At 35.7% G+C, this 14,667-nt stretch overlaps 1 protein-coding gene across 1 annotated transcript; it reads right to left on the bottom strand.

The window, feature by feature from the left end:
* Positions 1–555: 555 nt before the first annotated feature.
* Positions 556–4,908, bottom strand: LOC107154204 (eukaryotic initiation factor 4A-II-like). Its single transcript, XM_048787432.1, has 2 exons — positions 4,394–4,908; positions 556–592 (listed from the first exon to the last, which is right to left on the bottom strand). The coding sequence occupies exons 1-2, from the start codon at positions 4,872–4,874 to the stop codon at positions 582–584; spliced, it is 492 nt and encodes a 163-aa protein (XP_048643389.1). The 5' UTR covers positions 4,875–4,908; the 3' UTR covers positions 556–581.
* Positions 4,909–14,667: the final 9,759 nt, after the last annotated feature.

The following is a 14,667-nucleotide window of genomic DNA, read 5'->3' as shown; positions in this document are numbered from 1 at the left end:
ATATATATATATATATATATATATATATATATATATATATATATATATATCAGATTTATCAGTCAACTATGTATACATTGAAATCACATCCTGTCTACATGAAGCAATGTAACAGCAATAATAGTGGCAAGACAGATGATTTTTTTTTTTTAAAGTAGCACAAGAATTGATGAAACAGTGGTCAATGGAACAGCCTGAACTTGGCAAAGGGAGCAGTCTCTGGACAAGGCTCTCTCAGCAAAGATGAAACTCAACATGAGCTCAAAGATGACATTTTTGATTGGCAGAAGTAGTGAAGGAAGGTTATTCATATTAATCAAAATGAGATGAGCTATAATTGTGGAATATTAAAAAGACAATGCACTTAGTTTCATAAGGGGAAAAGTGAAACCTGATGGTTTTTTGTTTTTTTTTTTTTTAAGGTGGCACAAATTTTACAATGCACTTGTCCCTGTAATTGGTCATTTACTTTTGCTGAGGCATAGGTACAACTTGTGAATCTGATAAAGTTATTAGTTCTTCCAGTGAATGATGGAGAGGCTTCATTCTGGTTGGGCAGAATCAATTCTTCACTGACCTCCTTACCTCCCTCCTGTTTCCTCTGATTTCTCTCTTCCTCCCTTCAGTTCCTCTCCCACTCCTTCTCCTGTCTCTTTATTCATTTTCTCTCTCTCTCTCTCTCTCTCTCTCTCTCTCTCTCTCTGTCATATATATATAGTTATATGTATCCTCCTTTATAATTAATTTATAATTATATGTATTATATATATTAGTTAACTTTATTTTTTAAGTCATGGAAAGTCAGTTTTGTATTTTACAAGCATATCCATGATTCCTTGTTTCTCAAAGTTTATCTATTCTTATTTCATTAAAATTTTACAAGCAACATCATAGGCTCTTCACAAAGCCTCAAAAATGTTGCATGGATACATCTATTCCATAAACTTACAGAGTAAGATTAAGAAACATTCTTTAGTTATTTAGAAACCATTTCATTATTAAGGGCAGAAACACAATTTCAAAATGATTTATTCAATGATTAATTTTAAGTACCATAGAGGATGGAGAGGTAGAATTTAGATTAACAAGTTATAACATTATTTCAGTAATTCAAGTTGAGCTATCTATTTACATAGATATCATTTGGAATTTCTTATTATCAATATTGAAATATTGAATGCACCTTAATTTCTTTATCCCAAATATATAGAGATGGTAATTGTGACTTAAATCTCTTAAATACCTCATTCAAATTTATAGTTTTCACTTGGCAGAGAAAGGATTTGAACCAAGTTGACTTGGTACATATCCAGGGGCTAGGATTGTATCTCAGAAGTAGAGCATTTGCCTAGCATGCAGGAAGTGCTAGATTCAATTTCCTGTATCACAAGAAATAAAGTGCATGTTCTTAAGTATTAGGCCATATAGAAACCAGAAAAAGACTTGTGAACCTAATCACAGGTACACAGAGCCAATCCAGCCTAAAGCAAACCTACTTTACACGGACACCACTGATATAACAAACAAAACAAGAACATTCATGTTATCAGCTTTAGAGGGAAAAGGAATAATACCAGTTACAGGTTTAGTGAGGCTGAAAACACATGTGATTGTTTTCAAAACCAGAGTCGGTTCTAATTCCATTCCTTTAGCATAGAAAAACATTTTCCATTTGCAAATCAGAAAAAAAAATATTGGTTAAATTTGACATTAATTAACAGAAGAGAAAATAATAGAGCAAAGTTTGGGTCAATGGTCATTACTATACCCAAGTCAAGTAATGTCAAATGTGTGTCCCAATTACTTTCACTTTGTCTACTTACAATAATTCCATCAGAAATATATGTAATAAGTTTGTGATTCAATCAGGTTGCTATACATCTTCATCTATCCAGTTCCTAAAAAGTACTTTATATATGAAAATTGTTTCCATTTTAATAATTGAGAAAACCGAGGGTTTACCAATTTCATTTAACAATGAATGAAAGGAAGCAGAATTCAAACACAGCAATTCAGCACTGAAGTTCAGATTTAACACGTCAGCGGCTGACTTAAATTTCTGATGCATTGCATATTCTGGAAAGCCTTAGGCTTGTGACCTATTCTCTTTTCTATCTCATGCGACTTACATTTGCTCTTTTGTCAAATGGCATCAATTCAATAAATTAAAGAAAACAGATGGAGAGGCACATCAAGCCAGCAGTACACAATCCACTAAAGTAATTAAGCAATTACTTGCAGGAACACATTCCTCCCTCAAATATAATAATGTGTAGCATTATCAACATTTTTCTTACAGAGGATTAAGAGCATTAAGAAAATTAAGCATCATTAAACGGCTTGCCATGAAATTACATAGTAAATTATTAAAGTTAAACCCATTTTTGATTCATCAACATGTTTTGTTCTTTTATTTAGTAAGGATCAATTTAGTGAAGGGGAACATAGAGAGAGGAGAGAGGGAAGATGGAGAACCAAAGAGACTGGCATAGACTTGTCATGCCAAAGGAGATTAGTAGCAAGTTCCCAACCGGGTGCTATAAAATCCTTACTTACAAGCCTCTTCTCAATAAATTACCTAGCCACATAAACTGGAAAGGAAAAGGAAGTATAGAGAGATTCATCTGTGAAGCCTGTGCTGGTGCATAAATTCCTTCTTAGTATTCTTTGAAGCTAGTCAGCAGCTCCTAGCAGCTGAAGTCAGTCTACGCACCCATCCCCCTTCAACACATACAACCTTGCTGTGACAGGTCTTTGCATTGCTAGTAAAAGAACTGAGGATAAAGGAAGATGTGCCATTGACAGATAAAACCTCACAGCAGGGCACTGAAATTTGCCACTTGCATTTATTAAACCTAAAGGTCATTAATCCTTGAGCATCAGACCCAGTCCAGATGGAAAACTGACCCTCACTTTTGCTTTTTTTTTTTAGTGAATATACAATTTATTTAACATTCAAACTTCATTAAGACATGTGCAATATGGCAGTTTTACTATGGGTTTCACCCTACCTGGGATATGATTGCTTGTTGGGGCTTAGCAACAGGGTCCAGTTCACACTTAGCACTAATTAAATACTTTATTGAATAAATACAATACCAAACAAAATGCATTCAAATGCTTTATAAAAAAAATCAATTTTAAAGGCGTTTCTATTCAGGCTAATGACAAACACAATAAAGGCAGATATGCTAGTTTAACATAATTGGCTGATTTTATATAGCACTTATATCTTTTAGAACAAGTATATTATTAAATGATAGAGAACATCTAATACAACCATTTCTACAGAACTAGGAAATAAATTTCTAAGAAAAATATTTTACAAACCCCATCTTTTATACCCACCCCAACAGTCTAACTCTAAAGAGGATAAAGCCAATGACTTTCCTCACAAGAGCTCACGACTAAGGTCACTTTGCTATCAAAATCTGTATTTCTGATCAGTTATGAGCACTGGGACAAGATTCAAATATTCCCAAAGAAGCACAATGCACATTGTGATCGCCTATTCAGCAACAGCGAGCACTGCATTAAATATGTCTCATCCCAGGAATTAAATAAGTCAGCCACATTCATGGGCATTTCCTCCACTGTAGTATTGTAGAAAGTCTCAATGTCAGGAAGAATCCTCTTGTCTTCTTCAGTAACAAAGTTTATAACCACACTTTTCCTTCCAAATCCACCCCCTCTGCCAATTTCGCTCTTTATTCAAAAAGTGTGCTGTTTTGCTTATGATTCCACATCCTAAATTACATCAACGCCATTTCTGAGCGCCATCTCATCATCAACTGTTGCTATGGACTCCTGTGAATATAGTTTTTACGATTGGTAGGTAGATCATAGTTTATAAACAAAGACACTTGTTGCACATCAATCCCACGAGCCAACAAGTCAGAAGTAATCAGAACTTTTCTTGACCCAGATCAGAATTCCCTCATGATAACATCTCTTTCTTTCTGGTCCATGTCACCATGCAGAGCAGAAACTGTGAAGTCCCTGGCGTGCATTTTTTCAGTGAGTCAGTCCACTTTGCACCTTGTATTGAGAAAAATCACAGCCTGCGTAATGGTCAGTGTCTCTTACAAGTCACAAAGTGTGTCCAACTTCCACTCCTCTCTTTCAACATTAATGTAAAACTGTTTGATTCCTTCAAGGGTCAATTCTTTCTTCTTTACTAGAATTTGAATTGGATCTCTCATAAATTTTTTGGTCACTTCCAACACACGAGTTGGCATTGTGGCAGAAAGCAACACAACCTGAATACTTGTATTTAATTTTTGAAAAATCTCGTAGATTTGATCCTTAAACCCTCGGCTCAACATTTCATCTGCTTCATCCAAAACAAACATTTTGATCCATTTTGGAGAAAGGTATCTTCTGTTTAACATACCTGTACCAACAACAATACGTGGTGCTTCAGCCTGCAGTTTTTGCATTTCATTTCGAACATTTGTTCCACCAAAGCAGGCATGACAAGTTGCTCCCATATAGTCTCCAAATGCCAGAATCACCTTTTGGATCTGTTGAGCCAGTTCTCTGGTGGGGGCCAATACTAGTGCTTGGGTCTCCTTGAACTCAATCTCCAACTGTTGCAGGATGGAAATAGCAAATGTGGCTGTCTTGCCAGTACTTGACTGAGCTTGAGCAATCACATCATACCCTGTAATACAGGGAATAATAGATCTCTGTTGAATAGCTGAAGGCTTCTCAAAACCATAAGCATAGATGCCCTGAAGAAGAGATTCCTTTAAATTCATATCATCAAAGTTATCAACAATCTTATTCCAGTTGCTCTCGATGACACCATCAGGATCCATTCCCTCTGGGCCTCCATGTTCTCTGCTGTTATAATCCACGGAACCACCAGACATGATCTGAAGAACTATTCAGTGTCCGACTGAAAAGCTGCTTTTTTTTTTACATTAGGATGACTAATCAAAGCACATCAAAAGACAGTTAATAAACATACATGTTTGTAAAATAAGACTGAAATTTTTGCAGGCTAGCACAATGACCTCTAATGTATTTTCAATATTTTATTACCATCAATTTGATCACATGGACTGTACATTTGTTTCAAGTTGAGGGAGGGATAAGACAGTCAATTAAAAAGTCTTTGGCCCTAGAACCTCATATGCTACTAGGAAAGTCTGGGGGTCCTATTGTGAGAACATATTGTAAGACATTCCCTGCACTATTAGACAATATTTTGTGAATATCAGTAATATAGGAAAGAAGTTATAAGTCACACAGCTATTAAACATGACAGGATTTCTGTGCAGAAGCCACATACCTTAATACAGATGTGAGTGAAATCTACCTATTCATATTCCCTTCATGGTTTCTACCAGGAAGGATACTAAGAACAAACTTTTGGAAAGCATTCAGAGTAAAGGAAGGAGAAGAAAAGAACATCAAGTTTAAGAGTTTGGGCATGTTAAATAAAAAATTGTGCTATGAGGAGAGGTAAACAGAATGACTGTAAGAAATCTCTTAAGCCATATGTTTTAATAAATATATCAATCACTTGACTGTTTCATTGTGGAGGAAGAGGCTTTTTTTTTTTTTTGTGGTCTGAGGATTGAAACCCAAGGCCTTGTGCATGTGAGGCAAGCACTCTACCAACTGAACTATATCCCCACCCTGCTGGAGGGGGCTTTTTATCAACTACATTTTTTCCAAAGTGTAAGTAATGACAGTACCTCAACCAATGTTTTTAAATATGAAGCATGGATTGACAGCATTCAGATCATTTCAGAACTCCATAGAATAGAGTGTGTGTGTGTGTGTGTGTGTTTGTGTGTGTGTGTGTGTCCTTTCAAGGGATTCAGAAATCAATTTTACTTTTTTGACAGTCGCCAAGTAAATACAGTTAGTCCCAAACAGAAGATAAGGCAGTTTGGAAACTACTGTCCATGAACTTTTGAAATTGAAACCATAGCACTATTTACAGAGAGAGAAAAGTGTAGAGGTGGTAGGATCTCAGATGAAGCATAGTATTACTTGGAAGAACACAAAGAACCATAAATATGAATCTTGTAGCTTTTAATTCTAGACTTTCTTGGTACAAAATCAATCAGTGCCACTCTACATGATTGAAACATCATTGAATAGCCACAGGAAATGTCTCCATATCATAGCACTGATATTTACAATATTTGACAACATATAGAATCTTTTTCATGCACACACATAAAATGGTTTCTTGTGGGAAGATTGCATATCATATTTAATCTTACTTAAATATGCAGGGTTCTTGATTGTGGTGGGTGAGGTGACTGGAGTTTGACAACTTCTGATCAATTCAAAGCTAGACACTAAATTTTGCATAAAAAAAAATCAAACAAAATTTCCAATTTCTGAAAATCAAATATCAAACTGCCTTTTTAAATTGTGTACTTAATTAAGTAAAAGTTATTAAAGTTGTGATTGCCTTACTGATGTTTATGTATATAAAAGTATACACTGATTTGGATCAGGAAAAACCCAACCCAGCACTTCTTGTTTAGTTTCAGGTCCGATCACCAGGAATTTCATCTTCAACCCATTGGTCATTTGGACATGCTGCATTTTTATATAGTTGAAGAGCAAGAAGGAAACATAAATCAACGTGAACTTAGGCATTAAGTAAAATTCATGAAAATTTAAAAGCAAATAAGTCTGGAAATGCTGTGAAATCCATTATTTTTGTCTCAATCATAATAAAATAGTTCCTCAGATATACATCGTGGGAAAATCATTTTGCACTCATCTAGAAATACCTCCACCTATTCCCTATATTCACTACGACTTTAAGATTGCTTAGTGAAATAACAGACTTCCTCATGGTCTCCAAGTAAGACATAAAGGGTCCAAGACATCTAGCAGAATCTGGAAGACAGCACAGCAGCTGTGAATCTTAACAGGAAAGACCAGGGTTGAATCCAGAATAAAACAATTGTTTTAGGATGCAGAAAAGGTTAAGTGAAAAATGCTGACTGATAATGATCATTGTCCAAAATCCGAAGACTTAAGTCTAAGTCCAATTTCTTTGCAATCTTACTATAGCCTGCATTTTCACAAGAAAAATAAAATATATTTGTAGCCTTGCCTAGGGTGCTACAATAGCATAAGTTAAAAATACATTGAGGATGCTTTATCTGATTGTTGATGCAATGTGTATTCCAAAGTTCAAGGTGGGGGCAAAAAAATGAAATCATAATAAAACACAAGTCTATTGACTCAGTGGCTCGAAACAAATATGAGTTTATTTCTTACATTACGTGCCTGCTGTGGGTTGGCAAGTCCACTCTGCCATTATCACTACACAGAAATAAAAGCAGAAAGAGGAGACATCATTCCCAATAAGGCCAATGACCACATCAGAGGAAGAGAGGGCTTTAAAGGGTATTGTACCCTATAAGAATAAACTGTAGACCAGAAGTGTCTTATGCCATAGCTGGTCACAGTATACTGGCCAAAATGAATGGGTGGTGCCAACTGAGATAAAAAAGAACAATACCACTGTATATCTAAGGCTTAAGAGTGAGAACTACTTGACAATTAGTAATGATGTCTGTTATTTACAGATGTTCAGTAATTTATCTGGGATTTGGTCTCAAGGAAAAGGAAACTCAGTAGTAAACAAGTTGGGGCTATTTGAGAGAATAGTGCAGCTGCTCAGGGCTCTGAGAGAAAGAGATAAAACCACATGAAATTACTATGAAGATTAGACTACCAAACTCATGATAGGAGCTGTCTATCTCCCACCCGAGGGTAAGCAGCCTTTCCGATAGGGGCAGACAAAATCTGGCATGTGAAGCTGCCCTCTTTGAAGATGTCTCCTTAGAAATTATTTTCTGAATGTGGAATCTGAAGAACCTTAGGGAGCCCTCAGGGATCTGACAGGATTTTTATTTCAAGTGTCCCTGTTTATTCATCGTTTTGTATCTGAAATACTCTGCAAACATTTTAGAAGAGTTCCCATATGTATAATCTGAATTCTTGGCTTCTCTCTTTCATGGATATTCTGCTATAATAAGATAGTGGGCTCCTTCCACTCTGGTTATCAAGAGAATTATGAATTGGTTTCTATTTGGGAAATGATAAGGGAATAACAACACTGTGGTTAAAAAGAGCAAGGCAGTGACACACCCAAATAAGTTAAGCTTTTTGATGATGCTGGGAACATGATGCAAAGAAAGTAGAACTTAGAGATACAGAAACTGTGGAGGGCACCCTGCCTTCCCAACTTCGTAACAACACCTGACACTTAGTGCTTACAAAGAAGCAGGGCTTGATGGAAGGGATTTACTCATGTTTTTTAGAGTAATATCCCCTATATCCTGCCAGGTCAGTTATAATAATCTCTCCAGAAAGGAGAGTTTGAGCAGCTTACCAGAGGAGATATTCCCACTGGCAAACCTGGAGTACACATTCAGGAAGGCTGAGTTGAAAGCCCTTTTAAATGGATGCTCCACTCTAGCTGGGAAGTAACAGATTTACAGAATCATGCTTAAGATCTGCATAGATAAATACTTGGATTGTATAAAAGGCAGATGAAGGAATTTAATTTAGCAGTCTGGGAAGAGTCAGGGGACAATAAGTTAATAGATCAATGTTTTTGGTATCAGTAGTATTCTGTGTCCCTACTTCATCTCCAGAAGGTGTACAGTGTTTCAGGCTTCTGCAACAATGTCGATGGACAACCGAGAAACAAAGGGCATTCCTTCAAACTTAGTCTAGTACTTGGATGTAAAAAGAAAACAACAACAAAAAAACCAAGTTATTCTTCTTCTAATCATATTTTCACTTTTTAAGAAATTTTACTTAGTTTGATATTATTATTTTCTCATCAACTTCTTAAATAAAGACTAATTTAAAAAAAACAAAATAACAAAAGCACAGTTGGGCCTGGTGGCACATGCCTATAATGCCAGGGACTCAGGAGGCTGCATCAGGAGAATCACACATTTGAGGCCAACCTGAGTTATTTTAGTGAGACCCTGTATCAAAATTAAAACCATAGAAAAGGCTGGAGATCCGTACATTGGTAAAGTGGCCATGTGTACAATACCCAGTACCAAAAATATAAGTAAATAGAATAATAAAAATATTATGGAAACTGAGCTAGAAATAATTAATAGCACTGTAAGTAAACAGTAAATAGTCCCAGAAAATAAAAAGCAGGGTCAGATAAACTGTTGAAACAAATCTAGAACCTCAGGACTGGGTGGCTCTGAGCAGAGGCCAGAATTAACACAGAATTATTCAAAGGTTGCAGTTAGCCTTGGACACACTTAATGGACATTTTGAGAGACAGATAGATTGAAAGATCCCCAAATAAACCTGAAGAAAAGATCAACTATAGGAAGAGTTTTAATTAGGAAAATAGAATATAATAGTTAATAAATATAATTACATATGTGCAAACTAATAATCCAATGTTGAAAACATTTTCCCAAAGGCATGCAATTTAGATTAGTTACATTTACAGGATATCTACCAAGTGGAACATCAAGTGACATCAAATAAACAAAAGTTTTATATCAGAATTAGAGTGAACTTTGAAAGACATAGTCAGAATTTTCATGTAGGACTTAGGAAAGGAAAAGAGAAGAGCCATGCGAGGAAGGATGAATAGTGCACTTGAACAGAACCTGGGAAAGGAGCACACCTTGAGCTTCGGCCCCTTGATCTTCCAACATTGGTTTTGTTTACAGTAAAACAAACAAGAAACAAATATGATGGTTATTTGCCAAAGTTTTCAGAATAAAAACCCAAACAATACTCAGTTTCCAAATTCAAAATTTTCAGGCCGAGTAATATCACTCTATTAGATGGGCCTATTTATTAGGCCAACATCATGTACAACAGGTATTTCTAAGTAAGTGAGCATATAAAAATGGGTAAATTGGTTTTTTGAAGAGTCTCTTAACTTGATCATAGAGTACAAAATATATGCCTGTTGATTTAATACATGGAAAATCCTTATAGATTCAAATATTTTCATCATCTAGTCCTGACAGATATTTTCCATCTTTGCCTCTCATTACATTGGTAATAACATGGCTACCCAACAAACAGTAGTTGGGCTCTGAGGGGGTAGATGGGTTGACTGAAACTGGACATTAGGAAAATTTCTATAGTGATGTGAATTTTTGTTATAGACTTGTGGGTAACTTGAATCTGCATGTTTAGATTCATCAAAGTGTAACTTAAAATCTTTCTACTCTGTTATATATACATTATTTATACCACAGTGTGTAAACAGTAAATTATAGTGCAACAAAATAAGATGAAATAAAAAGGAAATGAGAGAAAAGAAATTGCAAAAAGTGAACGTAGAATGCTATTAGAAAGAGATTATTTGTAGAAGAAAGCAAAACCAGTTTATTGTTGTAAGAGGAAATAGTATCGAATATTCTTATTTTACTTTTATAGGAACAAATATTTAGAAAACATTGGATCTCAGATAATCCAATAGAAACAGAGAAATGGTGCTGCTATAGCAACATTATTAAATACAAAAACAAAGGTTTGGATCTAGAATACTATTGATGAGACTGATTTTAAGTGGGAACTGCAAAGTTCATCTCAATGAATTGAAATGCAAGAAAAGAAGGCAGCGACTAGTAAGTGTGTGTATCTGCTGGAGGGACAGCAGACTTCCTCTTCTAATTGCTTTAAACTTTTCACAAAATTAGAAAGAGTGTTTTCCATCTAGAATGTGACAGATATCTTCCATCTGAGGTATTATCCATTTGAGACAAGAGGAAAAGGTAGGAGGCAAAGCAGTAGAATAGGGAGAAGTCAGCAAAGAAGGGAAAGACAGATCAGGTGCCCTGAGGACACATTTGGTATCTATGATTAGAAATTTTACCTCCTGGTCCTTCCCTCTCACTTCAACACTACACTTGTCATAAATCTTGATTATAATTCTTACAACTTTTCATGTTCTCCTCTTCTCCAATGACCTTGTCCATGTGAGATGTCAGCCACCATTTTCAATTATTCTCTAAAACTTTCCAGTACCAATAATTACAACCATCTCAGCTTTAATTGTGCTGTAATCTCATCTTTATTTCTTACACAAGCAATGATTTAACAGAACTGTGGTATTATGATAGTATTCTTTTGATTCCTTCACCTCTGCAACACTCCTCACTGTTCCTCAGACGTCATTTTTCATCCAAAGTTCTATATTAATTCGGTTCCTTTCTTTCCACTTCTCTCAACCTTAATTAGTGTGTACTTTGCTTATTCTTTTTTGTCACTACACATTTGGATATGTTGGGTAAACAGACCTGTACTTAGAACTGCTTGTAAATAGCAACACTTTCCCTAATGTATTTATTCTTCCATTTTTCTGTTATAGAATTTCCCAACCATTGTGATACCATGCACTGTTGTACCACAGATGGTATACAGATATGAAGAGGATTTAAAACATTTGCTACACCACATACAGCAATGTTAGGTGATATATGTAGTAACTTAGAACTCTGTCTTACCTTTTATTTCTCCCAGTCACCTCAATCTCTGAGAAGTCTTACAAGTGTATTCCAATATTTTGTCTAAAAGTCATTATCTATGTATACCACAATGTAAAAATATTTGGTAGTATTATTGAAGATGATGATTTTATATGCAAATATTAAATGTTTCTTTCCCATCCTCATTCTATGCTGATCAGTGATATAATAAGGATCATGTCTCTAGAAAATAAACACAACAAGCTAGACATGGTGGCACATGCATATAATCCCAGTGGCTCGGGAGGCTGTGGCAGGAGGATTGTGAATTCAAAGCCAGCCTCAGCAACTTAGCGAGGTGCTAGGCAACTTAGCAAGACCCTGTCTCAAAACATAAAAAATTAAGAGAGGTAAATAGGGAGCCTACATCCTGGGAACAAATTTTTACTCCTCACACTTCAGATATAGTATACATAGAACTAATATCCAGAGTATACAAAGAACTCAAAAAAAAAAAAACAATAAAAAAACAAATAACCCAATCAACAAATGGGCCAAGGACCTGAACAGACACTTCTCAGAGAAGGATATACAATTTTTCAACAAATACACGAAAAAATGCTCACCATCTCTAGCAATCAGAGAAATGCAAATTAAAACCACTCTAAGATACCATCTCATTCCAGTAAGATTGGCAGCCATTATGAAGTCAAACAACAACAAGTGCTGGCGAGGATGTGGGGAAAAGGGTACACTTGTACATTGCTGGTGGGACTGCAAATTGGTGCGGCCAATTTGGAAAGCAGTATGGAGATTCCTTGGAAAGCTGGGAATGGAACCACCATTTGACCCAGCTATCCCCCTTCTTGGACTATTCCCCAAAGACCTAAAAAGAGTATACTATAGGGATACAGCTACATCAATGTTCATAGCAGCACAATTCACAATAGCTAGATTGTGGAACCAACGTAGATGCCCGTCAATAGATGAATGGATAAAAAAAAATGTGGCATTTGTACATAATGGAATATTACTCAGCACTAAAAAATAACAAAATCATGGCATTTTCAGGGAAATGGATGGCATTAGAGCAGATTATGCTAAGTGAAGTTAACCAATCCCTAAAAAACAAATGCCAAATGTGTTCTCTGATATAAGGGGGATGACTCAAAATGGGATAGGGAGGAAGAGCATAAGAAGAAGACTACCACTAAATAGGGACAAGAGGTTGGAGGGAATGGAAGAGAGAAGGGGAATTGCATGGAAATGGAAGGAGACCCTCACTGTTATACCAAATTACATATAAGAGGATTTGAGGGGAAAGGGAATAAAAAAAGAGAGAAATGAATTACAGTAGATGGGGTAGAGAGAGAAGATGGGAGGGGGGGAGGGAGGGGGATAGGAAGGTGATAGGAAAGGCAGCAGAATACAACAGACACTAGTATGGAAGTATGTATAAACGTGGATGTATAACCAATGTGGTCCTGCAATATGTACACGTGGTAAAATAAGAATTCATACCCCACTTGAATATAATGTATGATATGTCAAGATCATTGTAATGTTTTGAGCAACCAATAAAAAAATAAAAATAAAAAAAAAATTAAAAATTTTAAAAAGGGGCATAGGACGTGGCTCAGTGCTTAAGCATCCTAGGTTCATTTCCTGGTATCAATAACAATAATAACACTAATAATAATAATTAATGAAAATAAATAAACAGAACAGAAAATAGTCATCATCATTCCTATGAGATAAGCCAACCTACTTAGAACATTACCTTGCACTCTACCTTCCTTCCTTGGGCAAAGGATGAAGCTTTTATCTAATCTACCCACCTCCTTACTGTAGTCCATCATCCTTCCCCTAATCAAAGATTTTACTTCTATGGTTTTTCTCTTTCTCCTATATCTTCAATAATTCACTGTGTAATTATTTATTTTATCAGTTCATAACATAGCATTGTGCCTCCCTTCTCAAGAATAAAACATCCTGAAACCCATACACTTCTCCAACTCCTACTCCAATCTCCATTTCCCATTAGCAAACCCTTCAAAGACCTGTCTATGGTTATTTTACCTAAATCTCTTCTTTCTGTTCTCTTGCGAATAAATTTCACTCAAGTTTACACAAACTATTTCAGAGAAACATTGCTTGTGAAAATCACTAAAGATGCACATATTTCCTATCATCAAGGTTTACCTTTACATTGATTCCCTGTTTCTATAATAGGTGGAAACAAAGAAATACAACCCCACAGATGGCAATATCCTCATCGCCAGAATTTGTAAAGATGCTATGCTATATGGTAAAAAAAATTAAGACTGATAATCAAATATCTTAAACTAGGGAGATTGTATCAGATCACCTGTGTGAGCCCAACAATAGGGGAAGCAAAGGGTAGAAGAAGGGTCAGTGTCAGAGCTATGCAGCATAAGAACAATTCAACTAACCTCTCATGGCATGAGGAAGGAAAGGAGCCTTAGGCAAGGAAAGAGAGCAGCTTTAGAAACCAGTTTAAGCAAGGAAAAAGAATCACCCTGAGAGCTCTCCAAGTGAACATAGCTCTTCTCCTGTCTTGATTTCTACTTTGGACATGCGGAACTGTGACATATAAATATGTGCTGTTTTAAACTACTGCTTACAGTAATTTGTTCCAGCTACTATGGAAAACCAATACGACTCTTGTGGAAACTATGTCACGTTTCTGAGACACAATTCTCTTTATCTCTCCCCCCTCCCACTTTCTCTCTTGTCCATCTCTACCTCACTGTCCATTTTAGAGTTTGCTTTGCTCATCACTGAATGCCTACAGGTGAGTCTTAAGAGGTACTTTTTTTTTTAAACCTATACTCACTTTTATAGAATTGTACACATTTCCTTTTCTTTACAAATACCTAATGCTGATGACTCAAAAAAAGGTCTTCTGAATTCCATCTACATGTTTATTTTCTTTTTTTCTTAGTATCTCAACTTGAATATTTATTATTGTTTCATATCAGCAATTCTAACTCACACTCCTCCTTTCTCACAGCCCACTTCCTCAAAGAACTTTTTAATTAATTAATTAATTAATTAATTTTAGTTAGGTATATGTGACAGCAGAATGAATTTTGATTCATCGTACACAATTGCAGCACAATTTTTCATTTCTCTGGTTGTACATGATATAGCATTGCACCATATTTGCAGTCATACATGTACCTTGGAT

This window comes from Marmota marmota, unplaced genomic scaffold (genome assembly GCF_001458135.2).
Source record: "Marmota marmota marmota unplaced genomic scaffold, marMar, whole genome shotgun sequence".
Lineage (NCBI taxonomy): Eukaryota > Metazoa > Chordata > Mammalia > Rodentia > Sciuridae > Marmota > Marmota marmota.
The sequence above is the reverse complement of the archived record's forward strand: the minus strand, read 5'-3'. Positions and strand labels throughout refer to the sequence as shown.